At 40.6% G+C, this 26620-nt stretch overlaps 1 protein-coding gene across 6 annotated transcripts in view; it reads left to right on the top strand.

Annotated features, from left to right (window-relative positions):
* The window catches only part of EML4 (EMAP like 4), a 198882-nt gene that overhangs the window by 143016 nt on the left and 29246 nt on the right, over positions 1-26620 (top strand). For all 6 annotated transcript variants that reach the window (XM_077337873.1, XM_077337892.1, XM_077337883.1 and 3 more), the window contains 11 exons: positions 7232-7355; positions 9591-9740; positions 10382-10451; positions 12180-12290; positions 13489-13584; positions 16585-16719; positions 17647-17782; positions 21676-21827; positions 23005-23130; positions 23236-23367; positions 23903-23970. In XM_077337873.1, the coding sequence (XP_077193988.1) occupies positions 7232-7355; positions 9591-9740; positions 10382-10451; positions 12180-12290; positions 13489-13584; positions 16585-16719; positions 17647-17782; positions 21676-21827; positions 23005-23130; positions 23236-23367; positions 23903-23970 (1300 nt within the window). The remainder of the gene's footprint in view (positions 1-7231; positions 7356-9590; positions 9741-10381; positions 10452-12179; positions 12291-13488; positions 13585-16584; positions 16720-17646; positions 17783-21675; positions 21828-23004; positions 23131-23235; positions 23368-23902; positions 23971-26620) is intronic.

The raw sequence follows: 26620 nt of genomic DNA, 5'->3' as shown, positions 1-26620 counted from the left end.
CTAATATAAATTAAAAGGGAGTTAAACTGCTGCTTCTCTTAGCTTGTATTTACATGAATCTGACTCTGGGCAAGCATCTTCTGTTGGAAAATACTTTTGTTGATACACCGCCATTCTCTGTTCACTTTCCAAAATAGCTTTGCATTAATGTTCTAATTGCCGATGGGCTTTTATGCCTAAGAGGAAATTTCAGTGTTGGGTTTCAAAAAGAGAAGCAATGATGTTTTCAGTGATAATTTTGTTTGAGTAAGTTTCCAAACATTTCAATTAAAATGTCTTTCGAGTGTACATAGTGTACCAGAAGCAGACAATGCTGCCATTATCTTCTGTCATTTTTTCTTTGGGATGAAGAAGCATAAGAGGTACTTGGTATGTTTGTAGATGCTATTTATAACCAAAACCTCCACAAGCACCACTTTGTAACCTCTTGTTTGTGTCTCCAATGATACCATTGAGCTTCTGTTGAAGCAGTGCATTACTCACCTGCAACAGTTTAGATGTAATGTACTGTAGGAACTAATGGCCATAATATTAGTTCAGTCCTATAACCATAGAATATAGGTGTCCTGAGCTGGCTTGTGAAAATAAATAAATAAATATTAACAATGAAGTTTATAAGTTGTTACCCTGCACATTGAGCAGGCTGGATCCATACATGTCTGAGGAGGTTTTCTGCTTTGTGTATGCCAAATAGTGTGCTGCTTACAAAACTTCCTTTTGTTAACAATCAGTGAGCACTCATATCATACTTCAATAGCTTTTGCCTTTTTATGAACTATGGATTTTGTGCCACATTTATTTGTGTTCTCCTTACTGAAGTACCTTAGGCAGTTAACAATCCACAATCATAAAATAGAAGCAGATTCCAAAGCACAAAATAAAACAGTTTATAATGTAATACATCTCTGGGAGCCCAGCTTGCTATAATTCTCATCAGATCATTCAAAGGCTGCTTGGACAATGTTTTTGAGAGCAGATGGAGAAAAAGTCCTCCATATTGGAATTTCAGTTTGGGGAAGTTGATACCTCTGGATACATTCCTTCAGACCTAAGCCTTTTAAGTTAGTCTTAGAACTTAAGACTGGCTAACTAACTAAGAGTTAGCCTTAGAAATAAATTGGAAGCCAGGATACCTAGAACTACAGTTGTCAAACAGCAGCTACCAACAGTGGAGAAGAAATGCATGGTGGGTCCCAATGCTGGCAATCTCCTGCCACTTCTGGTAAAATCTGGAAGTCACATGGCAGGTACTCTAGCATTCTGTAAAGAAAGTCATGGTTACCATACAGTTTTGCAGAATGTTAAGAGTATCTGCCAAGTCACTTCTAGTCTTCACCAGAAGTAAGATAAGTGCAGTGGTGTAACTCCAGCTTGCATTCCTCTCTCTGCTGGTTCCCAAGGCACTAGTGGGCAACAAGATGGGTTGCCTGAAATCCCTGTTTAACTGTACTAACTTTATATATAAATTTAACTGAGCCACAGCCAAGAAAGTTTAGTAGTTTTTGATGTGCAACCTGGCTATACAGAGAGACAGTGAAACATACAAATGCACCCCAGAAACAAGATCCAGAGATGGGACAGTAATTGGCCAGGTCCCAGAGATCCAGAGATTTTTTTTTCAGTAACAGGTGTATCACTGCCTTTTCAATGCATCTGGGAACTCGCCTGTCGAAAGTGTCAAGTTTATTATTTCCTGGAACGGGCCTCCTATCCTCCCATTGCTTTATTTAAGGAGCCAGGAAGGACGGGCCCAAGGGGCAAGCAGTCGCCCTCACTGAACTCAGCAGCTTGTCCACTTCAGCTAGTGAGAGCCACCTGAAGCCATCAAATATATTCTCCCAAGATAGCCAGGGCGCCTCCCGTTCCCTTATTACCAGCTCCCTAGATTTATATGGGTAGGAGTGTTGAGAGCTGAATGTCATTAGCATATTGATGGCACTTTGCTCCACATTGATGGCACTTTGCTCTCCTAGTAGCTTCATGAAGCCTCATTGTCTTTCTTCCTTGAAAAGATGTGGGTAACAATGCAACCTAACAACGGTGGTACTTTGAGGTTTGGCCAATGAGATAAAACCTCTGGATTCTAGCCACCATTACTCAGTTCAGGGGCCTAAAAATACAGGCTGTAGCTAGAGATGGATGAGTTCTTCCCAGCATACTTCTATATTTATTCTCCCACTTCCTTCCCTCTGGTACACTCTGGGAATTAAAATTCTGAGTATAAAATTACCTGGCTGTACTGAATGACAAGAACTGAACTTCAAACAGAAAAGATGCATGAAGTGGAAGGTGGGCAAGAGTATATCAGTATTGGAAGTGGCTCAAAATAGCCCTGCTTTTCCCACAAGGAATGCACATTTCTTTTTGCTTTGACTCTGGGCACATAGCTTGTGCAGGATTTTGAAACATAAACATTTTTAAAACCCTGCAACATTTGTTGACCAGAGAGATGACTGTTCACACACTGAACATAACTCCACACACATTTTCAAAATACCTTCGACCGCTATTAAAACACTAAGTTCCTATTGAATCATGAGATGAGTGAAGGAAAAACTCCACGGGCTGTGTCCACTCATAGATCCAGCACAACAGCCCTGAAGACAACAAAGAAGGATTTTAAGTAGTTGGCTGAGAGTATGCCCAAGGCTTAAGGGCTGGGGCCTCAGACAATGAAGAAGGATTTTAAGGAGGCAGCTGGCTCCCCATCTAAGGCTTCTGGGTTGGGGACTCAAGGTGGCTTACACAGGTGTGCAATCGGCAGCCTCTGCAGAGTGAGCAACCCTTCCTTTCCACTGGGAGCAACTCAAACCACTTAGCCTTGTCTCTAGGGGAGGGGAGCCTAGGATGTGGGCCCCTGAGGCGGGGGGGGGGGGAAGGCATTCCCTTCCTGGGCCGAGAAGGAGCCCTTTCTCTCCCCAAGGAACAAAAGGGCAACATGTCCCCAGATGCCTAAGGCCTGCCTATTGTGCATCAATCTTTGGAGGAGAGGAGGGGAGGCAGGAAGAAGCTGACCATTGCTACACAACATCGCTAGCCAATTTGTTGTGTCAAGAGTCAGAGTTCAGGGCCCCAACTTCAATGGCTCCCTCCTTAGATCTGACTTCATCTGGCCATGGGAATCCCCTGCCAGATTGTTACATGTGGAACATTTCCCATGCTTACTGAGCTACGTCCTGACTACTAGAGAGCCAGTTTGGTGCAGTGGTTAGGAGTGCAGACTTCTAATCTGGCATGCCGGGTTCGATTCTGCCCTCCCCCACATGCAGCCAGCTGGGTGACTTTGGGCTCGCCACAGCACTGATAAAGCTGTTCTGACCGGGCAGTGATATCAGGGCTCTCTCAGCCTCACCCACCCCACAGGGTGTCTGTTGTGGGGAGAGGAATGGGAAGGCGACTGTAAGCCGCTTTGAGCCTCCTTTGGGTAGGGAAAAGCGGCATATAAGAACCAACTCTTCTACTACAATTTGCCGTGCTCCTGCTGACCTTTTAGAGGATCTGGAACGGCTGGACTTGACAGATATGGATGAAAGTATATTTTAGGATCCTTCACAACTTCAAAGCATCTCATCCTTTCCCCATCACTACAAGCCAGCAATGAGATCTGAATGGGTTATCTCAAGGAGACTGCACCTCCCTTGCATCCCTGGCAATGGATATTTATTTTTTGCCCAGAAGGACCATGGATAATCTAAAAGTGCCCCTTTTCCACACCCCAGTGGTTGCATTCAGGAGTGGTCCTGCGTAAGGTTGATGACAATGCCTCAGGGATGGGATGGATAGAAAGAATGAGATGGCACCTAAGTGGGTTCCATGGTAATTCCCACAGGGGCAGTCATTCCCATCTTTGCCACAGTGACTAAGGTTTAAGCAGATGGCCTGTTTAAGAGCCCTAACTCTGACAGCCACATGCAGAGTATGGCACACCTCAAGATAAGGCACACAGCAAAATTCTTTGCTGATACCAGACAGCACATTATATATTCGGGGACAGAGTGCTGGTAGCCACCATCAGTAGATACAATGAGTGGTTGAAACTCTGAAATCATAGAATCATAGAGTTGGAAAGTACCTCCAGGGTCCCCCTGCACCATGCACAAAAGTGGATACCTCTTCCAAAACCACTACCTATTCTATGGCTAGTCAAAACTGAACAAGGTCCTAGTTGAGATAAAGTACGAAAAGAAGGCCATGCCCACATCAGCCAGCAGTGCCAGAGACACCAGACGGAGACAGCATTCCTTACTTGGAGTATTGTGTTCAGTTTTGGGCATCACAGTTGAAGAGGGAATATATCCAGAGGAGGGCAACAAAGATGGTGAGGGGTTTGGAGACCAAGACATATGAGGAAAGGTTGGGGGAGCTTGGTCTGTTTAGCCTGGAGAGGAGATGACTGAGAGGGGATCTGCTAACCATCTTCAAGTATTTAAAAGGCTGCCATATAGAGGATGGAGCAGAGTTGTTCTCTCTTGCCCCAGAGGGATGGAACAGAACCAGTGGGATGAAATTAATTCAAAAGAAATTCTGTCTAAACATGCGGGAAAAGTTCCTGACATAATGGTTTCTAAGTGAAAGAGACTTCCTTGGGAGGTGCTGGGTTCTCCATCTTTGAAGATTTTTAAACAGAAGCTGGATAGCCAACTGACAGAGAGGCTGATTCTGTGAAGGTTCAAGGAGGTGAAAGGTTACAGTGGATAGGGGTGTGATTGTCCTGCATGGTACAGGGGGTTGGACTAGATGACCCAGGAGGTACCTTCCAACTCTATGATTCTATGCTTCTAATGCAAAATACGATATGGAGGAACTTGTAGAACACTGGAAAGCCAGCCCATGGTCACCCATTAAGGCCACTTAAAATAATTTTAATAAGAATAGCCCTATCTGAGCGAGCAGAGGCGTGACCTAACCATCTGTGTATGACTTTGCCCCACTGAAGAGAAGAAATCTTCAGGTAAGACCAATATTTCAATCTCCCTGTGGCCTTAAATTACTCATTACTAGTCAACTTTTTCATATTCTTAGATCACTGCCATTCCCTCCAAATGACAGAATTAATTTTTTTCAGTTGCCTGACAAGTGACTCTAAGTCACTCGTAAAATATACTTTCCGCATTCGTCCAAAATAGCACAATGGTTACTAATTGAAATCGCTACAGTTTTGCCATTATGCACAACGTCGTTGACAATCTGCAACACTCCTGAAACCGATCTGCAAAAAGCGCTTTGTTGTAGCGCTTTCAGGGAAATCCCAAAAAGTGGATTCACCCTCCAGAAAGCGCTACACTCCTGCAACCAATCTGCAACACTAGCGGGAAAGTTCTGTGCATTACCATTGTTGCGGTTTCTGCAAAGTCCCTCCCCCTGGCTCTCTCCTCTGATCTTCCGGCGAAGCGATCGCCATTTTTTTTTTCTCCGAGCGAGCGGAGATCAACGCACCAGTGAGCCTTCGTTTACCCAGCGAGGCTTCCCTGGCTGCAGCCCCTCTGTTTAAAGTCACCAAGCACAAGCCCGTTTGCTGGTTTATTTTAACTTTATTTTCACACTGTTTTCGGCCGAAAATCGCGCCCGTGAGGGGGGGGGGTTTGCAGAGACCGGAACCCCGTGGGAAACGATAGAAACGCAACTGGATTCCACTACAAAGGCAGGTATGCGTTACGCCGAATTCCACTATTTAAAATGGCGATTTTTCGTTCAGCAAACAATTTGCTACATGGATCCCGGTGCGGAATGGCCGCAAGTTTTAGTTAGAAGCTACAGTTCTGATGTCCAATGTTGGGAAGTACCAGTTCAGAAACCTTTTATACTTTTAAGAATTTAAGAATTTTCCCTGTCCTCAAAATGTTGACATGTCTTTATTTTAGTAATTTTTATCAAGTCATTGAAATTATATCAGACTGAGGATAACTTTGAGATGGTTTTAAAAGCATTATTTCAAAAAGAGTAATGTATACCATTGGTGAGCATATTTCGTAAACCAGCACTCGTTCCTCCTTCCTTATTGTGTAGGCATTTCCATTATGAACATTAAAACAAAAAGGCATGCGTAGCAAGGCAGATCTTAACTGTCAAATAAATTCCTCTTATGAGTATTTGTGGAACATGTTGGGAATTTTCTGTAACATGACTGTTGCACTTAATTGGCATGTTCAAACAGAGGAGCATTTTGTAATATACCCTGGGCTTCATGCATGGATCATTCATTTTTTTCATTGAGGCCATGTCCATTTTTGAGAATGAAATGTGTCTTTCAAATGTATGTTTGCAAGATGCTTTAACCCTCAGTGGTCTCCTGCCTGTTCTAAGAGATGATGGATTATTATGAAGATCTAAATGGGAATATGCAGATCCTAGCATTCAGTGGGTGAAGGGTTTTTTTCTTATGGTGAATAGAAGAAGAAAAGGATTGGGGTTTTTTGCACTGCTTTTATCTACCAGGAGTCTCAAAGCGGCTTACAGTCGCCTTTCCTTTCCTCTCCCCACAACAGACGCCCTGTGAAGTAGGTGAGGCTGAGAGAGCCCTGATATTACTGCTCAGTCAGAATAGTCTATCAGTGTTGTGACCAGCCCAGGGTCACTCAGCTAGCTGCACATGGGGGAGTGGGAAATCAAACCCGGCTGACCAGATTAGAATCCCATGCTCCTTACAATGACACCAAGCTTCCTCTTATTGTGTTGATGTGGAACACTACAACCTTGTAACAAAATCTGTCTTTCCTCTGACTTGGAAAATAAAGCACAGCTTATTCCTTGGGTTCATGTTTTCTTATCCTTAATCCTGAAGGGAGCTCAAACAGAGTTTTTGTCATAATTCTTAGGTTACTAATATGAACATTTCAGGAACTAAACACATAGGGCTATAATCTGATAATGTAATCTAAAGAGTCTGATGACACCAAGTGAATGGAGGGACAGATCACATTTTTTGAAAGTTCAATATGATTAAATAATGAATATACCCCATAGAATCAATTCAGTTTGTATTTTATATACTTATTACATTGGTAGAGGAATGATATCTGACTGGTTAGAAAAGGGTCCAATACAGGTGGTTCCAAGTCAGATAGATAGTTAACCATTAATTACATCTATATTGTATGCTTTTATTTTTAAAAGTTATATTTGCCACACTCTTAGTTTAAAACAATTCATTCTCAACATTTAATTCTGTACAACGCCCATTATATTTCAGTTTACAAAGTAATCTCACTCTAGGACATTTTTGTTTTGACAGAGGGAGAATACATCAAGATGTTCATGCGAGGACGACCAATCACAATGTTTCTTCCTTCAGACGTAGACAAATATTACGAAATTAAGACAGAGCTGCCTCCTGAGAAATTAAAACTGGAGTGGGTGTATCCTTATCTCAAAACTCAGCAAAAATACTTGTGCAGTTTTGTGGGTTTTTTTTGTTCCTTCTGGTTTCCTGTTTTTCTCTTATGACTGTAAAGTTTACTTAATTTAATAATTACAAAGAAAAAATAGTGCCCTGAATCTTGGAAAAATATTTTCCTTCACTAAATAATAGGCTATAAGTTTTCATGAATAAACCACTCATATTTTCCTGTTGCTATACAGGGTAATTTGTACTATGCCACACTGCAGGGTTTGGCACAGTTCCTTTGTAGTTTGTTTCAAGGGTGTGTGTTCCCTAAATTGTTACAACAAAATTGCAGTTGCTTTGATTTATGGATAATATATGAGAAGAAATGCCCTGTTCTGTCCCACCGCATCCGGGGAGAACAGCATATCAATGTAGAGAAGAGCTGGTATGATACAGTGGTTTGGTGTCAAACTAAGACTGAAGCTCATGCATGGTCATGATTTTCCACTTTAACCCATCTTGCTGGATTGTTGTGAGGATCAAGTGCTGCGGGACTGGACCAAGTGCTCCTTGGTAAAAAGTTCAGATTAATACGTGTAGAGTATTTGAGTAAAGTTTGCAAGAAGTTCTGAAATATCTCTTGACCATACATGGACTTACACCATCATAGTCAGCCAGCTGTGAAGACCTGCTGTTTGAATATTAATTGCATTTAGCAAATGAAAGATGATAACATCTGGCTGGCAGCTGTAGTGAACAGAATGCTGAACAGCATAGCCTCATCCAGCAAAGCAGTTTTATTTTTAATAATCATGGTGACTGCATTCTCATTTTAAAATCATTTTTCTTACACAAATGCATGTACAACCTGTCCCAGCCTTTGTGGCCTGCCTTGGAAGTACTTCTGATTAGCCAATGATCTACGTTCATTAAGAACTTAATTATCTGGTTAGAAAAAAACAAGAAAGTATATAAAACAAATTTGGAAGGGATCCACAGGATCATCTAGTCCAAACCCCTGAAGAATGCAAGAAATTCACAACTCTACCTGCTACCACAGTGACTTCAATTCCATGCCCAGATGATCCTTCCCCAACAAAAAAAAATAACCTGAATCCATGGCCACTCTGGCCTGGAAGAAATTCATCTTTTGATCCCAAAGAGGGATATAGAAAAATATCTTGTTAGTATCTGCTTGTTTGTTATGCTGCTTTTTGGATGTCACGTGGAATTTTTTAAAAACTTCTTCAAACGCTGCTTTAAAGTAAACTAACGCTGAAGTGAAATCTCTACATCTTCCATAGTACATTGATAACATTGCTTAATAGCCTAATGAGATTTTAGAAAGGAAAGTAGAATTTCAACTAGAATTGGGTCCCAATTTATTCCACCAGCAGTGGAATTAACGGTAAAAGAAGCCAGTGTGAATGCCACCAGGGCTAGGTAACCAAGAGCACCCCAATGGCCTTATGCCCTCCCCTGCTCCTATGCACAAATCTCCCTCCTCCTTTCATTTTCAGAGGCAACAAGCCCAGTTCTTGTCATGTTCAAATGGTGATTTTGGCCTAATTGTGGCTAGTAAGAATGCTTGTGCATGTGTAAACAAATAAATAAAGGGGTGGGGAGTTGGCATGGCTAGGGGGAGCAGGGAGTATTCCTAGTCTTTTAATCATGATTAGTACTGCCTTCACTTCTCTTGCACTTGTTTCTGTTATGTAGGAATTCTGAAGTCCAGCCCTAGCTGCAAAGTTAGTTTTCTTCTTCGGAAACTTAAAGATGTTTCCAGTATTCTGGATCTGCTTAGCAGTATCTTGCCACCTTGCGAGGAGCCTTTGGAATTTTCACACTCTTCTTTTAAAAGGCCAAATGGAACCGATACACTTCCTCTCAGGAATGCAGCAATGGGAAGGCCTGCTGTCTGATGCAATTCAAGGGCTGCAAAATAGGTTATGGTAGTGCTGTGCCTTCTATTATTACCTAATGAAAACTTCATATTTTGAGTTTACAAACTGACACTTCTTTTATACTTCATCCTTTGGTGTAGCCTCCAGATCCTGGCTTGCAGTCATGGATGCATACCTCGCAGTACATTTCCTGAGCTTTCTCACATGCAATGTTTAACTAAAAGGAGAAGAAAAGGGAAGGTGCCTTAGAATTCAGAAATCTAATGCACAGTACAAAAGGCAATTTAAGAAATGTTGTGACCTCCACAGTATGAGCTTTGCAGAACTAATTCTAAAATCCTTGACCTTTTTGGTTAAAAAAGATATGGTTATCGTGGAAGGGATTGTCGAGCCAATGTTTACCTCCTGCCTACTGGAGAAATAGTGTATTTCATAGCATCTATTGTAGTATTGTTCAACTATGAAGAGCGGACTCAGCGGCACTACTTGGGACATACAGATTGTGTTAAGTGGTTAGTATCTGCCTCCATGCCTGTTGACATGTAATTTTGTTGAGATACCATTTTGTTCTGAAAACTCATAGTATTAGCATGCAGCAAATGTTATTGCAGACAGCTGCCAATCTGGAATAAAACAACATGTCATTGGGTGGGGTTGGGAAGAGAACGATTGCTTCATATGGATATCTGAAATCACCATCTTGAAGCATTCCCCACCCCATAGTGGTATCCTGTTATTATCCAAGAAAGAATTCAAGCTGTTTGCTGCTGCAAATTAGTTACTTAATAGATACTTGGCAGGAGAGTGGCATCACACATGTGTATAACCCTCTTCCCAGTATGAGGGTGAACAACAAAGACCCCGTGAGACCAAAAAGGGGCTGCTTGCTCCTGAAACTTGCAGGCTATGTAGAGCCCTGTAAATTTTCTGTTTCATCACAAACTGATTGCAGGGTATGCCAGACAATACTGCACTCAAGAGAATTAGCCTTCTGAAAGCCCAACAGAAGTAACTAACTATATACGGCACTCCATTCCCCATTTTGTAGTGGGGTGCAGTTTGGGTGAAGAGTATTTCTACTAGCAAAGTATCACCATGGTCATCATGGTTTGCAGTGAATAAATCAATGTTTTTCCTTTTTTTTTAAAAAAAGCCTGGCTGTTCATCCCGACAAAATCAGGATTGCTACTGGACAGCTGGCAGGAGTGGATAAAGATGGAAGAGTAAGTTGAAAACTCTCAGTGGTTTGTACCTGACTGAAAGAGCATGAGTTGATGTATACCTTGTTATCTTGAGGCACATTTGAGGCACATTTGCGTATTTCTCACAGACATCTGTGAAGGGGCATAGGCCATGAAAGCTTATTTAAAGGGAGGCTTCCACTCCCCCTGCAAAAGTGACTCTAAGTAGAACTGTCACCATCTATGTGCTTTTATGCTTTGAAGAACAGGAAATATGACCTTAAGTCTAAGTGAGGCCTAGAGACTTTGGCAGACAACACGGCTGATTCACTGAAGTCAGAGTACTTATAAATATGCTTGTGTGTAGCTGTGAAAACTGGGCTCACCATGGCAGTTAAATTACCGTGTCATCTCTGCTAAGTTGATATGAATGGTAAGCCTTAACGGTGGCATTTGGGGGCATTGCTTGCCAGGATCACATTTGGTTAATTCACAGCGTAGCGTAAGGTTGTCTTTATCTGCTTGATATTGACTGCTATAACCTCCACTCACATAACTGTTGCTTCCATTCTCCTTTTTGTTAACCTTTGTTTGCGGCCTATCCCTGCTTTCTTTTATTATGTCTGCACAGCACTGTTTGAAATTAAACTGGTTTTAACCTGAATATAGTTCCACTGGAATCATGCCATGGGGAGGCAGCATCAATAGTTTATGAAATTTTGCCTTCTGGGGAGCCCTCTCCAGAACAATTTATGTGCTGTGAAGCCTTGGAATTTCTGTCAGGAATGCCTGTGCATGATAATACTCAGGCATCCCCCCTCTGCAGGAGTGTGAAGAGCAGTCCAGAGGCAAGCAACCCATCTTTTTATGAGAGACTTTCTGCCATTACTGATAGTTTCATTGAGGAGCCCCTAACAAATACTCAAGGAACTACCGAGTTCCCAGGAATGCAGTCTGACACCATTTCTCCACACTGTCAGAAGTAGAACTATAGTAAGGGAGATTTTTATACCTGTGCATACCTTATGGCCAAAGTACTAGTCAAAATAGTATTTCCCTTCAAATTAATTATGCCCCATTTTATAACCTCCAGAGTTAAAACAACTAGCAGGGGGAGGGGGGATTCTTAGAAAGTCCTGTGTTCTTCTTGCTTTCTCCTTCAGTGGCAAACCCAGAGTTAGTTGTCAGGACATGTAGTCGGGGGAAAGTCAGCAGTTTTCAGATTCTAGGTTTCTGGATTCAATACATCTCAAATCAACCAAATCACTAATTCATTATATCTATTTGAGTTTGGCCGATTTGGGATACTCACACCAATTGGGCCAAAAGAGCTGCCATGCAGTTGATTGTTCTGTGAAGAGAAGCCTCACCAGGCATCTGCTGTTTGGCAGGGTCTTTAAATATTTCTTCACACAAACATCTTCAAGGCTATGGAGAGCAGCTTCTGTGTAGTCTTGGAAGGGTCTTTGGGGAGGCATTTAAAGAGCCCCCCAAACCTTTCCCAGGAAGGAAGCCATGTATACCAGGCAAACTTAGGCCAGGAAGGAGGGATCATTGAGCAAACTCCAGCAATCTGGAGCAGGAGAGTGGGGCTTGGGTATTAGATTGCCTTTATTGTTCTTTACCTCAGTTCAGTCAATATTTCATATTACAGAAGTAAACTAGAAGTTTTCCAAATCAACTGAAGTAATCTGCTTAGCGCAGGATGAATTCTGCATGTGGCACTTCTTGTTCTTCAGTAACCTTTTGTATCAAATTGCTTTTCCTTAGCTTTTACATCCCCATGTAAGAGTGTGGGATTCAGTGAGCCTGATGACTCTGCAAGTTATTGGCCTTGGGACTTTCGAACGTGGAGTGGGATGTCTGGATTTCTCAAAGGCGGTAAGAAAAAAATTCTTTACGAAATTTCTGAATTTTGAGGCTGAAGGCAATACCTCTAAGTCTTTATGTTATTTTGGTGGTTTAAACAAAAACAAGTCTTGTTGTTGTGTAGTACATCCATAAGGTGATGCCCATTGCCAGTGGAAGTAGGGTTCAAAGGATACGTTATGCCTTGGTGTTTTGCAGCAGCATCCACTGGTACATTGTTGAACAATATCCTAGTTGATATGTTATGTTACGATTGTTATATTTTTTCGTAGAACTTGATGTGAATTGGGGAAGCTGGGGTATACAAGGAACATGTGGGGATTGGAGGTGGACAAGCTAAAGTGGTTCATTTAGTTCCCCCTTTCTTACTTTCTGACCTTCCTGGCTACTTCTGTTGAAGATCTGAGGAGAGGGCATGGCAGTCATTCCATTCTGGAGGACAGAGAACAGAGCTGATGCAGAGTTCTCATAAATCATATTGTCTTGCTTCTGTCTGAATCATTTAATGCTTCCTCTTTCAGCATACTAAATGGTTGTGCAAATGCACACTTAGAGGTGCCACTATTATCAGTCTGATAATGTAGAGTTCTCCATGTAGAGTTCAGGTGCATCGGTTACTACTCAAGAGGTGCTGGAGCAGCCCTCAGATTGCATAGACCCTTCGTGAAATGAAGCCTAAGCATGCAGTTCTCACATCAGTTACAATATATGAATGACCTGTACTCACATTGGCATGAAGTTTGAAATCCTCATTCACATTGAAGGTTGTCTAGGATGCTGGGCAAGCACAACAATGTTACTCCTCCTACATTCCATGCATTTGGCATCTTACTTAAATTCATATGCAGCAATAGCACTTCACAGATCTGAGGGTTGAGCAGCTTGCCATTCTGGAGTGCTAATACTGCATACATTATGGCCAAAGGCCCAGTTTACATCTGAAACTGGAGGCATCCAATGCTGCACTGATTCCCCAGCCCCACCCCTTGCACTCCAGGGTCTATAAATTTGACTGGCATTGGAGAGGGACCACTGTTCTGACATTTAAATATAGATTCCTCAATGTAGTTTAAATACTGAACCCAGAGGGGTGTTGTCTTAGAAGGATCATATACATTTAAGTGCACATCTCACTTTTCATTTTGTCTGATCTGTTTACCTTTACATATAAAGTTGATATAAAAATACTATGTTGCTTTTTTTTTTGAAGGATTCAGGTATGCATTTGTGTGTGATAGACGATTCTAATGAGCATATGCTGACTGTCTGGGATTGGCAGAAGAAATCAAAAGTAGCCGAAATAAAGGTAAATAGTGGTATTTGTCTCTGTTTGCACCCAATCCAGCTGAAATCTTTGGATCCATGTGAATTTGTTCTACAGATACGCCATTATGAAATTCAGACTTGGTTTGTGACATACATGGTCCTGGTTTGTACTCTCACATGGCATGCTGAGACTGAATCCTGAGTTCTTCAGGTTAATGTGCATAGGCCAATCAAAGTGCAAATGCATTTACTATTACCTAGGAATCTTAACTAAGAGGCAGTTGTAGAATTTGAACCAAGAATCACAGCTCATTATCTTTCATTTTGCATCATACCACCTCCCTTGAGGATATGTGCATGTTTACAAAACACCCTGCAAAAACCTCTTCATTGTCATGTCCAAAACCAAAAGTAGCATAATATCTTCTTTATTAGGATTAACCAAGTCTGCAATCTTTCAAGCTCCCTAGAACTGCGTGAGTGGCTGTTAAACAGGAACAACAAAAAGGATGGGAAATGGGAAAGATGTTCCAGACCTTAAGGCCTGGTGAAGACTTCAAGAGAACTTGAAAAGTGAATGCCATTCTCCCCCCAATCCAGCACAAACCTCAATTTAGAAAGGAACTAGCAGAGTCTTCCCAGGATACTCCAGCATGGAAATCCCAATTAAAGCAATATTAGGGCTTCCTCTTAGCTTTCACACAGCGCCGTGTTTCATGGAACATAACCCTAATGTTATATGAGGAACTGCATTATTTGAGATTGAACTTTGCTTTGAACCAGCGCAGCTACAAGCAACTTCTTTATTGTCATAATTTCAGTCAGCCTGTGTTGAATTATGTTTATTATATTGTGTTGAGCAAAAATACTGGATTATATCATTTCTACTTATTCTACAAAATGGGTTAATTTGTTTTATTAAACGTAAAAGGGTAGATACTGTGCTGAATGAAACTATGCCTTTTATATATTATACCAAAGTATTGATTGGTTGACTTAGCTTAAAAATAATATCCCGTTAGGCCATTTAATAACAGAACCATTCAATGATCAGCTTTAGAAAAATATATATTTTAGCTGGAAATATGGTTTCATCATTTTCCTGCAGAACAGATACCATAAGCTATGTATTTCTCCTCCTTAATTCAGAGGCAGTAATCAAAAATATATCTTTCAGGTGTCAAATGGTCTTGGGGCTACAGTATTTGATTGATTCACTGACCACTCTTGTTGAGTTTTCTATATCCTTGTAGAAATCACATGTAAACAAGAATAACCTTCTCACTTCGCTTGCTTAGCTGTTATTTTAACTGCATTTTAGAACTCAACTTATGCTTGGGGAAATTTTCCTAAAGTACAAAGATGTAAGGCACCATTTTAAAGCAAGGATCCATTCCAATGTGCCTATTGAAGTGAAAGACGCAGAAAATAAATAAATAAATAACATTTATGTATTTCAAAGATTCTTATCATGCTTTTCATTAAAATACCCATGAAGAAGTTGATGAAGAGTTGGTTTTTATATGCCGCTTTTCCCTACCAGAAGGAGTCTCAAACCTTTCCTTTACTCTCCCCACAACAAATGCCCTGTGGGATAGGTGAGGCTGACAGAGCCCTGATATTACTGCTCGGTCAGAACAGTTTTCTCAGCCCAAGGACACCCAGCTTGGTTGCATGTGGAAGGGTGGGGAATCAAACCCGCTCTTAACCAAGCTGGCAAACCATTATAAAATACAATAAACATTTCAGAAAATCTTAAATAATAGCAGCAAAAACCTCATTAGAATGCAGTGTCATTAAAAGAGTAAGATTAGTAAAAAAAATACAGTCATGATATACAGCAAGTTGTCCATAAACAGCAATAAAAGCAGAGCAGCTGATAAAACATAATATTGTTTTGGCACTTACCTACATCAGATTTCAGCACAGCAGCAATAATTATTTATGTAATTCAGCATAAAAGCAAAACAAGAGTCATATGAAATCTTTCACCTGACACAAGAAGAATAGTAATATTGCCATAGACAAATCTGACAAAGAAGCCTATTCCATAGTTGGGATACCACCACTCAAGAGGCCCATTCCCATAATCTCCAATCCCTGGATGAAAAACCTGGGGGAAGACTTCTTGAAGTGTGGACAAGGCTCTGTAGGATTAAGTCATCCTTCAGATAGCCCGGGTCTAAGCTGTTTAGGGGTTTAACAATTAAAACAAGCACTTCAGATTGTACCTAGAAACCTTTCTGAGATCAATAACGATGATATGGGACCTCAGGGTATGCTACAGTACTTCGTGTACCGGTGGACATTTCCAACAAGTGTTCATAGACATTCCTTACATAAATTATATTTTAATAATTAAGTGTTGATGTGAATCCAATTTCAGTGCTGTCCCACACCTTCATGTACCAGTTGCTTGATACACTCTAAGTGAAATTTCTTGTCACATGATTATCTCACCTGCCTTCTAAGGAGCTCAAATTGGTGTACATAGTCCTTCTGTTCCTCATATTATTCTCACCACAACCCTGCATAGTAAGCTACGCCCAGGGTCACCCAGTGAACTTCATGTCAGTGAGGGCTTTGAATTCGGGTTTCCAGCCCCTAGTCAAACGCTCTCAGTGCTGCACTGGCAACAGCTCTTGAATGTTTTTGTAAGTATATATGATAGCATACATGTATTTACCAAAGTATATCAGTTAAATTGTATTGACTGTTCACTATGTGCTAGATCCTGGAAGCAATGTCAGGCTCTGTTTTTCTAATGAATACAAACTGTGCTGTTGAGTCAATGCTTTGTGAACCCAAAGAATGAAAATAAACTTTGCAGTATTTTAATTATTGTAGTTACTCTAAATCATAGCAAAACCTCCAAATACCGTAATTTCATATGTTGCTTTTTCCATGTGGTAACAAGCAGGCCTATGCCGAAGGATGAATGACTGGACCATTGTTTGTGGTCGGAATACATTGACACATTCTCGGTTTATGTATACAAACAGGAATATTAATATAAATACTTCCCCTTTTCTTTCTTCAGACTACAAATGAAGTTGTGCTTGCAGTAGCATTCCATCCAACAGATAAAGACACAATTATAACATCAGGAAAATCTCATATCTTTTTCTGGACTTGGAATGGCAATTCTTTAGCAAGAAAGCAAGGAATATTTGGGGTAAGAAACTTAAAATTCAAAAATTTTATTCAGTTACTGAAATTAATTTTGCAGCAATGGCTGAGGACTATGAAGAGCTGTATTGGATCAGACCGAAGGCCATCTGGCTCAGGAATTGTTTCCCACAGTGACCTATTCAGATGTAGCCAGACATGAGGGCAATAACCCTCCCTTGTGGTTGACTGCCTTCCAAAGCAGCTAGTATTCACTGGCAACATTATCACAGTCTTGCTTCTAAACATGTATTACAAAGCCCTAACAACTGCTTTTTATAAGAAAAAACACCTTTGGAAAAAGTAGTTGTCATTGAGAAAGTGATGTGGGAAGAAAGTTGATTATCCCTTTCGCACCAGCCACTTGTTATCTCCAGTCCCAGCTGCTGCTTCCCTGGTAGTGATCTGAATTGGTGTTTGTGGTGAGTAAACATGTACCTGAAACCCTGAAGGCGGAAAGCAGTGGAGGAGAAGTGATTCTAAGCAGCAAAAATGGCCACCTGAGAGTGGACTAAGCATTTTTCTCTCCACTCCCAACAGTTTTCTATTGAAACTTGCTTCCCCCCAAAGCTAATTTTTGGTATAAAATGAAGACAGAGACTTTTTGCTTTCCTGTTCAAGAGGTTGGACTTTGTGCATGCAATGGAAGATTTATGGAAGATTTCATCTAAAAAAAAATGCCACCAGCATCTCCTTGTTGGAAGGTACCAATTTTCATGTAGTCATGGATCCCTTTTGTAAATCTGGCAACATCTCCCCACTCCCGTTGTCTCAAAGCTGTTGGTGCCTTATATGCTGACTGACCCACAGGTCAAGATGGACAGATTTTTAAAATGTGGGGCTTTGAACTGGGCTGGCTGTGTATGTTTTCACTTTTGTATGTTTGCCTGCACATGAGCTGCTACTTCAAACACATTGTGGTGTTCCTTTTCAGAAATATGAAAAGCCCAAATTTGTTCAGTGCTTAGCATTTTTGGGAAATGGAGAAGTTCTCACTGGTGACTCGGGTGGGATATTGCTTATATGGAGCAGAACTACTGTAGAAACTACACCAGGGAAAGGATCCAAAGGTAAAGTAAGAGTTCAGTTATAGGTTTTGTGGTTGTAAAGAAAGTCAGTTATATATAAAAACATTGTGTTGTCTTAGGCCCTTTTCATTGATTGGCTTGTCAAACCCAGTGCATTTCAGTGAGAACAACTAATTTGTTCTCCCCCACCCCTTGTCATCTTCAACCTTTGCCCTCTGTCTTGTGATGTTTGGTACGGCCCCTGTTATACGGAGGTTAAAATACTTTGATTAATCATAGTCTAGATTCCCCAAATAATGGAGTATAACAAAGAGTTATAATTGTAGCAGATTTTAAAAAATGATAAGCAGCCAAATAAACATAGTATGAATGATCCAAAGGGATAAAGCTGTCTTTTAGTAATTACCACTTCTACTGGATGCTGTTCATTCCAAAAAAATAAGAGAGATCATTGGATTTTTATACAAATTTTCCATTTTTAAAATTGAAAAAATCAAAATGCAGATACAATCAACAAAGCTCATGTGTTTCCTAATATCTCCTATTCTGTCTCTCTCTCTCACACACACACACTACACAACACCACACTGCTAAATCTGGAACTAACTCTACAAGTCATCCTTTTTCTGCCGTGGAAGTTACAAATGTACAGACTCTGGTATAAAATTGCAAAATTAAAGTCAGTTCTCTTTCATTTAGGCCATAAGTAGGACAATTAGGACACCTCCCATTTACTATTCATCAGATTCCATGTACAGCAGTATGTTTTTATTAATCCATGAGAAATCATACAAAGCATTCCACAGACTATAGTACTGCAGACTTAGCTCCTGAAGGATGCTTGTTTGACAGTTTCCTTATTTCATTGATAAAAATGATCCCATTTCACAAATGAAAGTGAACCATGAAGTACAAATAAACCCTTTAAACACCTCTGAAATTAGCAAGTTCTTTCTGTTCAAATTCCTCAGTGGCAATTTTTCATCATACTAAAAGTACAGTGCTCATCTTTGTTCTCACCCAGGCTAGATGGCATATTCTGTAGCCCAGTGCACATGTTAGGGTGAACAGACGTATTTTCTGCATTTCTAAGAAAGAGCCAACATATGTTCATTTTGCAGTTGCAACCAGGGACCAGTATCTGGATTTTTTTTAGGGGGGGGGGTGCACCACATTTTCACCTGTTTGTGCACGGAGTGTAAACATGAGAATTACTCAACATGTGTATTTTTTGTCAAAAGGAAAAAATCAAGTGCCCACTGTATACTGCTTTTATGTACATTCCCTATAGGTTGTAAATAGAGCTTCCCATGTTACACACGAAGGCAGTGGATATTGTGGTTTCCACAGCCCTACAGGCAGACTGTGCAACATGATGAATGCTTAGGATGGGGTATTCTTAACCTACCAGTAAGAGCATTGTGCAGTATTTAGTATCTATTGCATGATGGACATGTACAAAAGAACGACATAAAGAAAAATACTTGGTTGAATTTTAGAAGCTATTAATCTGGCAAAGCATTGTGCTGGCATTAAAGCATGCTTTAATTTTACTTTTTCTGCCTTTTTAAATTGAACTTGCTTTAATAGTGTAAGCATTCTGTTTCAATTTAAAATTTGAACGAAAAATTACTGTTCGCAAGCAGGCAAAGGCAGGTCTGGCACTGCAGAGCCCTAAGGTAGCTCTTAAATCCAATGATAATTATTTTCTTTGGCAGTGAATTAAAATATTGGGGTATAAGTATGCATGCCAGCAAAAACAGTCTCAGAAGAAGACGTTTTAACTGCAGAATGTATGTTTAAGCAAATGTTTCATTCTAAAGAAAAGAATAAAATGAAAATGCAATTATAAGATTGATCATACGTTTAGTATTTTAGCTTGTCCGAAGTAGCTTTTTTGCTGTGGTTGTCATAGCAGGTATTTCATAATGAAAAGTGGGTTACTTTAATTATTTTAAATGCATGCAGGATTTTGTTGAGCTGGATTTGTAATAGTTTGAGTGTGTTGTTGAATAGATCATGGGTTTTATGAAGGTTTAAACCTCTGTGTGGCAGGAGGGGGCGGTTATACAGATTTAGAAATTCAGTGAATGGAACCCTGGAGACAGACCATTACGTAAAGTTGGCACCTTGTACTTTTTCTTTGCTTTTATGAGGAGCTTTGAACTTATACATACATTTGCTTTATATCTTTGTATCTTATAACAGATCACAATTAGCACCTAACAGCATCTGCCTATGAAATATTAATCTTGAAAATTAACAAAGCCCTTTGCAATAGCAGCCAACTTAATGTTATTCTGCAAGGTGGTCTAATTAAATATTTGGAAACATTGTTATATAACAAGCCTTAGCCTCAGTAATCCAATTTACACCTAAATTGCTCTTAATGGAGGATTTGTAGTTTTACCTTCAGTTTGTGGCAGTTGCATGAAGATGAAAGAACCAATGGATTAGAAGCAATTAGAGGTCCTGACCATGGCATACTTAATCTTCAGACCCATAATTTGTTCAGTATAGTCTTCTGTAAGATTGAGTGTTAAAGAAAGGGGAGGTGACATTACCTTCTAACTACTGGAGAAAGGCAAAGGATTCTATGTTCTGATGCTAACTAATGTCCTGTGTGGTACAATCCAAAACTTTGCTTACCGTCTTATGCCTCACAGATCTCATTGGGGTTCTAGAGAATGTAGGTGCTTTTAATACAAGGCTCAAAATGCTTTGATCATCTCTCTTCCACTAGTGTTCCACTTGGAATCCAGATTGTTTTGTTCTGTTTTTTAAACTTGCCCACAAGTTCTAGTATTTTGGGAAAGAGAGAAGAATTTCTTTGTCAACTTCCTCTACCCCGTGAATAATTTTATAACCTCTATCATGTCCCCCCTTTTATCCTTTCTTTTCTAACCTGAAAAGTATATGAGCTTTCGTGAATAAAATTTTGTTGGTCTTGAAGGTGCCACTGGACTCTTAAATTGTTCTGCTACTTTAGGCTAATATGGCTACCCATTTGAATGTTCCTTCAGGAGGACATGAACCCTTTAATCCCTCTTACTTTTGAAACAGAGGTTATTTGTTTGTTTGTTTGTTTATTTGGATTTCTTACTTGCCTCTCCCCGGAGGCTCGAGGTGAGTTACAGCATATAAAACCCCAGTAAAACCATACAATAAACCCATAAAAACAAGAATATATATAATTAACAAACTTAATAAAACAATCACAATAAAAACAAGATGTGGCGAAAAGCTAAGTCTATCTATACCACCCCTCAGTAACCCATCCTAGAGGGGAGGGAGGCAGAGGGCGCTAGTTGGTGTTCGGTACTGCTGCTGTAAGGGGGGCCAGATCGTCCTTGTGGCCCAGCCTCACCTGATGACCTGGTGGAAGAGCTCCATTTTGCAGGCCTTGCAGTAAGGTGAAAGCTCCCGCAAGGCCCATAACTCCTGTGGGAGCTCATTCCACCAGGTCAGGGCCAGGACCAAAAGGCCCTGGCCCTGGTTGAGGCCAGGTGCGCTTCTCTGGGGCTGGGAACAACCAGTAAGTTCATACCCGCAGAGCATTAAGCCCTGCGGGGGGCATAGAGCAACATGTTGCAAGTGCCCGAGATGGAGCTGGAAGTTATTGGGATGAGCAAGTCCCAGTTTCACAGGATAAAAACCTTGTCGTTGCTTAACAAACTAATTGTCACCCAAACAACTGGGAAGTTCTTCTTTGCCTGTCCCTTTGGAGTGAATATCCCATGTTCTAATGCAGTCATTTCAGTGAAGGTTTTGCAGAAGAGGTGTTTGGTTAGTTTGTATGTTAGGAGCCTAATTGAAAGAAGCATATGAAAAGTTTAAGTTAATTGCATGGCAATAATTAATTTTTGCTCCCTGTTCCATGTAGGTTGACAAAAATCATTGTAATAAATCAGTACTGTTTCTTTTATTGATTACAGGTGTGTATCAAATAAGCAGGCAAATCAAAGCTCACGACGGCAGTGTGTTCACACTGTGTCAAATGAGAAATGGCATGCTGCTGACTGGAGGTGGGAAAGACCGAAAAATCATTTTGTGGGATCACGATTTGAACCCTGAAAGGGAGATAGAGGTAGGTGAGACCTTACTAGGTTCTAACCTACAGAGTTTTATGTCAAAAACATGTTGTCGCTCAACCCACTAAGAAGTTCTCCTTTGCCCATGCCCGTGCCTGTGGACTGAATTGGAGCAACACAAAACTTTCATGTTATAATGCAATTATTTCAGTGACTGTTAATGCAGAAGCGGTATTTTCAACACTCACTGTCCTCTGAAGCCAGAATATGTGGCTGCCCTTTTGTCAATAGAGAATTGTGTCAGAGAGGGCATGACTTACCTTAACAAATGTATGGATTAGTAGGATCTGATTCCAGGTTTTGCTCATCCTGATTTAGCACACTTCTGCCCTGACTGCAATTGGGCAATCATTTATAAAAACAAATTGTATTTTACTTTCACTTTAGCAAGTATGCAGTTTATCACAGTGATAAATTCATAGCCTTTTTGGAAGGGAGGGGAAATAATCTTTTTAAAGGAGTGTTTTGAGGCTAATTAATAAAATCAGCACAGATATAAATCCAATGCCAACTAGATATAAATCACCATTGTGCATGGTAAGCAGGGACTTGAGCGGCATAGATTGTTATCACCCCATTCACTTTGTTTGGGTGCCATGTTCTCTCTACAAAGTCATTATTTAACGCTGAAAAATCCAGCCAACTCTTTGAAAAAAGAATAGCAGCTACAATAATAATTTGATTTATCTATCTGGCAACTGTTCAGATGAATAGGGCTCTGACAAGCTGCAGTTCTGAACTGCTGAAGAAGTGGCAGAATGAGATTCTTATAGTGTCATTTGAGAACATGGTTGTTTTGTTTCAAAACCCTACAGTAATGCTACGTGGCTTCAGACACTCAACATGGACTATCACTTCTAAGCTGGCACACCTTTGCCTACCAAACCTTTTTCCCCAGGTGTTGAAAAAATAAATTTTAACATTGTCTAGCATGTTTTGACTGCAATCTGCATTTCATCAGATAGTTGCAGTGATTAAAGGGGATTCGCTCCATATTTTTAGTTGGATCTCTTGAAGGGAAGTTGTGGGGTATATAAATGGGAAAAATACACAAAAATACACATTGATCCATGCCCATACTCGTAAGTGCTTGAAAATAGTTTATTTGAATATTCATAAGTACAGACAATTGTAACCCTTAATGCATAGATTATGGAACTATGGTTTTCTTAGGTTCCAGATCAGTATGGGACAATCAGAGCAGTGGCGGAAGGCAAAGCAGATCAAGTTCTCATTGGCACATCACGGAATTTTATTTTGCGGGGTACATTTAATGATGGTTTCCGAGTGGAAGTGCAGGTGAGTTCTCCCCCTCCCCCACATTGGGGAGGAAAAGGTTTGTTTGGATTTCATGTATGGATTTGTGTAAAACAATTCAGATGCATGTATACTTCTATTTGGTAGGGTCACACAGATGAACTCTGGGGCTTGGGAACACATCCCTTCAAAGACCTGTTCTTAACATGTGCTCAAGATCGACAAGTCTGTATGTGGAACTCAGTGGACCACACACTGGAATGGACCAGGCTTCTAGATGTATGTGAACTTCTTTCTGTTCAGGCACCAGAAGTATTAATGGGAGGTTTCCAAGCATATTTAACTAAGTCTTCCCAATTGCTTGTTTTGCATAGAGGAAGAGCTAGTTTTGTGTTTGTCTGATACAATGAGAAATGGTTATTTCCAAAGACCTGCCTTTTCCTAACACTTTGGAGAAATGCTGTATAGTAGGATTGATGGAGCTGATGGGAGATTACTTCACTACACACCAGCTTGGTGTAGTGGTTAAGAACAGTAGCCTCTAATCTGGAGAACCAAGTTTGATTCCTCAGTCCTCCACATTCAGCCAGCTGGGTGACCTTGGGCAAGTTACAGTCTTGTTAGACCTGTTCTTGCAGAGTAGTTCTGTCAGAGCTCTCTCAGCCCTACCCACCTCACAAGTTGTCTATTGTGGGGAAAGGAAGGGAAAGGGGCCTATAAATCAGTTTGAGACTTTGGATAGTGAAAAGCAGGGTATAAAAATTAACTCTTCTATACAAATATTAAATCAATTATATCTAACTGTACCTTTCAGGAACCCGGGCATTGTGCAGACTTTCATCCAAGTGGAACTGTGGTAGCCATAGGAACACACTCAGGAAGGTAAATGACTTCCCTATATGCTTTTCCCAAGTGCTTTTCCCTATGTGTTACTTAATGCATGAAGGAAAGAAAAATACAATATTGACCATGAGAAAGAACACAAAAATATAACAATTGCCCAAGTTCCGGTTTTCTCATCAGTCCAAAGAATTTACCCACATATAAAAATGAATAGCTTAATTTACTCCAGATGGAGATTATCCATTCACATTTTCTTCACTTTCTTAATTTGTAGTAAAATAAAAACATGTGTCATGGAAACAAAATATAATTCATGAAATTATAAATTATTTTCCTCATTTTCTATAATTACCTTTTGAAGACTTGGCAGACTGACTTTGTTTGTCCCTCTGCTTTGTGGGGGGTTGGAATGAGAAGCATCCTATTCAGATTTTGTGGGCAACAAATATTAGACTGGTAAAAGAGAGCCAGTGATGCCTGTGGGAGGCAGCCCTCCGAGCATGCATTACTCTTGTTCTACATTCAAGTTGTGAAACATCCATTGTCTTTTTATCCGCTCACCATTCTGACTTTATAGGATTGCACCAAGTCCCACTTTATTTTGTGGTGCATAGGTTGCCATCTCAGTCATAAATTTCTCAGGGCCAAGATCATCACAGAAATCCAGAAAATGTGAATTCCAGTGAACTGCTGAAATCAGTACATAAGGGATTTCTCTTATAAAGACACATTCTCTCCTAGGACACTCCGCCCATGTATGTGTTGATTTTAATGGAAGCCTTTCAAAATTAAGGCTATGGAGCAGTGGTCCCCAACCTTTTTACCACTGGGGACCGAACAACGCTTGACAATATTTCTGAGGCCTGGGGGGGTATTCTTCTGCCCAGGGACATCCCCGCCGCCTGAGCCCCTGCTCCGCTTGCTTTCCCGCCGGCGCCCCTGACTTCCTGCTACCCACTGGGGGCGCTGCGAGCAGCAGCTGTGCAGTGCCATGCCAAGGGGGAGCCCCAGCCATGGCGGCCGCTGGAGAGCACCAAAGGTGAGCTGGTGGCAGAGTGGCAGGGCAGCCCCCGAGGCAGCAGCCAGGGAGGAGCCACGGCCCGGTACCGACTGATCCACGGACCCCAGACCAGGGGTTGGGGACCACTGCTCTGGAGCATGACTTGTTCCCATGTTCCCACTTTACCAAAACTCTGGGGGTTTTAAGATGGCCCGAGTTCAACAATAATTACAAGATTTTTTAAAATGAAGCATTCATTTGTTGGTGTTAAATCTACATATCTGACAAAGGGAGCTTTGAATCTCAAAGGCTTATACCCTGGAAGTTTGATTAGTCTTTAAGGTACTACTGGACTTGAGTCTTGTTCTTCTACCACAGGCCAACAAACATCCACCTGAAATTTTGCATAATATGTTCTATAGTTCTTTAAAACGATTTAGGACAATATATAAACCAATCACAAAAACTGATTATAAAATATTAAACCTCAGAATCATGATTACTTCTATTAATGTAGCAGCCTGTTGTTAACAGTGATTCATAGGGCAGTGTGTATTATCCGTGCAAGGCATTTAATTAAAGACATGAAAAAGTCATGTTGAGGTGTTAAGACCATCTGCTTAGAAACTACTGTCAGGCCAAAATGGCTGCAAACTATTTCAGCATGCTGGATCACTTTGCCTGGAACGGGGGAGCAGTCCAGGGCACTGAAAAGGCCTGCAGCCATCTTGGCTTGACAGCCAAGAGGCATGCAGGCTCCACTGTCGGGCTTAAATACCCCACCACACATTTCACTTCCCCCTGCTTCTAAGCAGGTGTAAACTAAATAGACCAGCTGGACTGGCTTGTTTCAGGGGGGTTGGGTCATCTGCATTCAAGGGCTTGATTTGGGAACACTCCTACAGGAATTTTCTGGTTCATGCCCATTTCTATTCATGTTGTGCCTGTTCTGCAGACATTCCATTAATAACTGTTCAGTTACTGGGTTCAGTTCAAGATTCTGGTTTTCATCCATAATATCCTAAATTTCATTGGGCTCATAGCCTCCCACCATGCCCCGCTCACACAGCTTCACTCATCTAAGTCTTCTGAAGGTGCCACATTGCAAATGCGTGAGATTGGCAAATACTATTCAGTTGCACTTTGGCTCCCACCCTGTGGAATTACATGTCTGCTATCATTTCACAGAATGCAAAATCAAAATATGGGAAGGGGGGGATATAAAAGGATTAGAACTGTAGTATAATGGAACTTGCTATTTTAATATCATCTATGTATCAGATTTCCTATGTAAATATTTTTGGGGTAGTGTGTATTATTTTTGCTGGTCTGTGGCCATAATAAACAATTAATTATAGGTATAAGGTAACAGCAAAGCAGGTCCCTTTACAAAGACAATGATATTACAATACTTATTTTCTTATATCATTTTACCGCATTGGATTCTACCTTTGGAATCCACTTTCTGCATTATGACATATCAAATCAACAGTTCTTTTTTCCCTCTGTTGGTTTTGGTTTTGTTGTTTTTTTCCAATTTTGTGAACCTTGTTATATGATTGAACTGTTTTGAGTTTTTTTTTAATTGTAATGTTTTGAGTTTTTTTAATGTAATTTGCCTTATGTCTCAGTGAAAGAGGCAAAGAGAAATGAATAAAATAAGAGAGGTAAGAAATGAATATGTAGTCA

This window comes from Paroedura picta, chromosome 1 (genome assembly GCF_049243985.1).
Source record: "Paroedura picta isolate Pp20150507F chromosome 1, Ppicta_v3.0, whole genome shotgun sequence".
Taxonomy (NCBI): domain Eukaryota; kingdom Metazoa; phylum Chordata; class Lepidosauria; order Squamata; family Gekkonidae; genus Paroedura; species Paroedura picta.
This window is presented reverse-complemented; position numbering and strand designations above follow the sequence as displayed.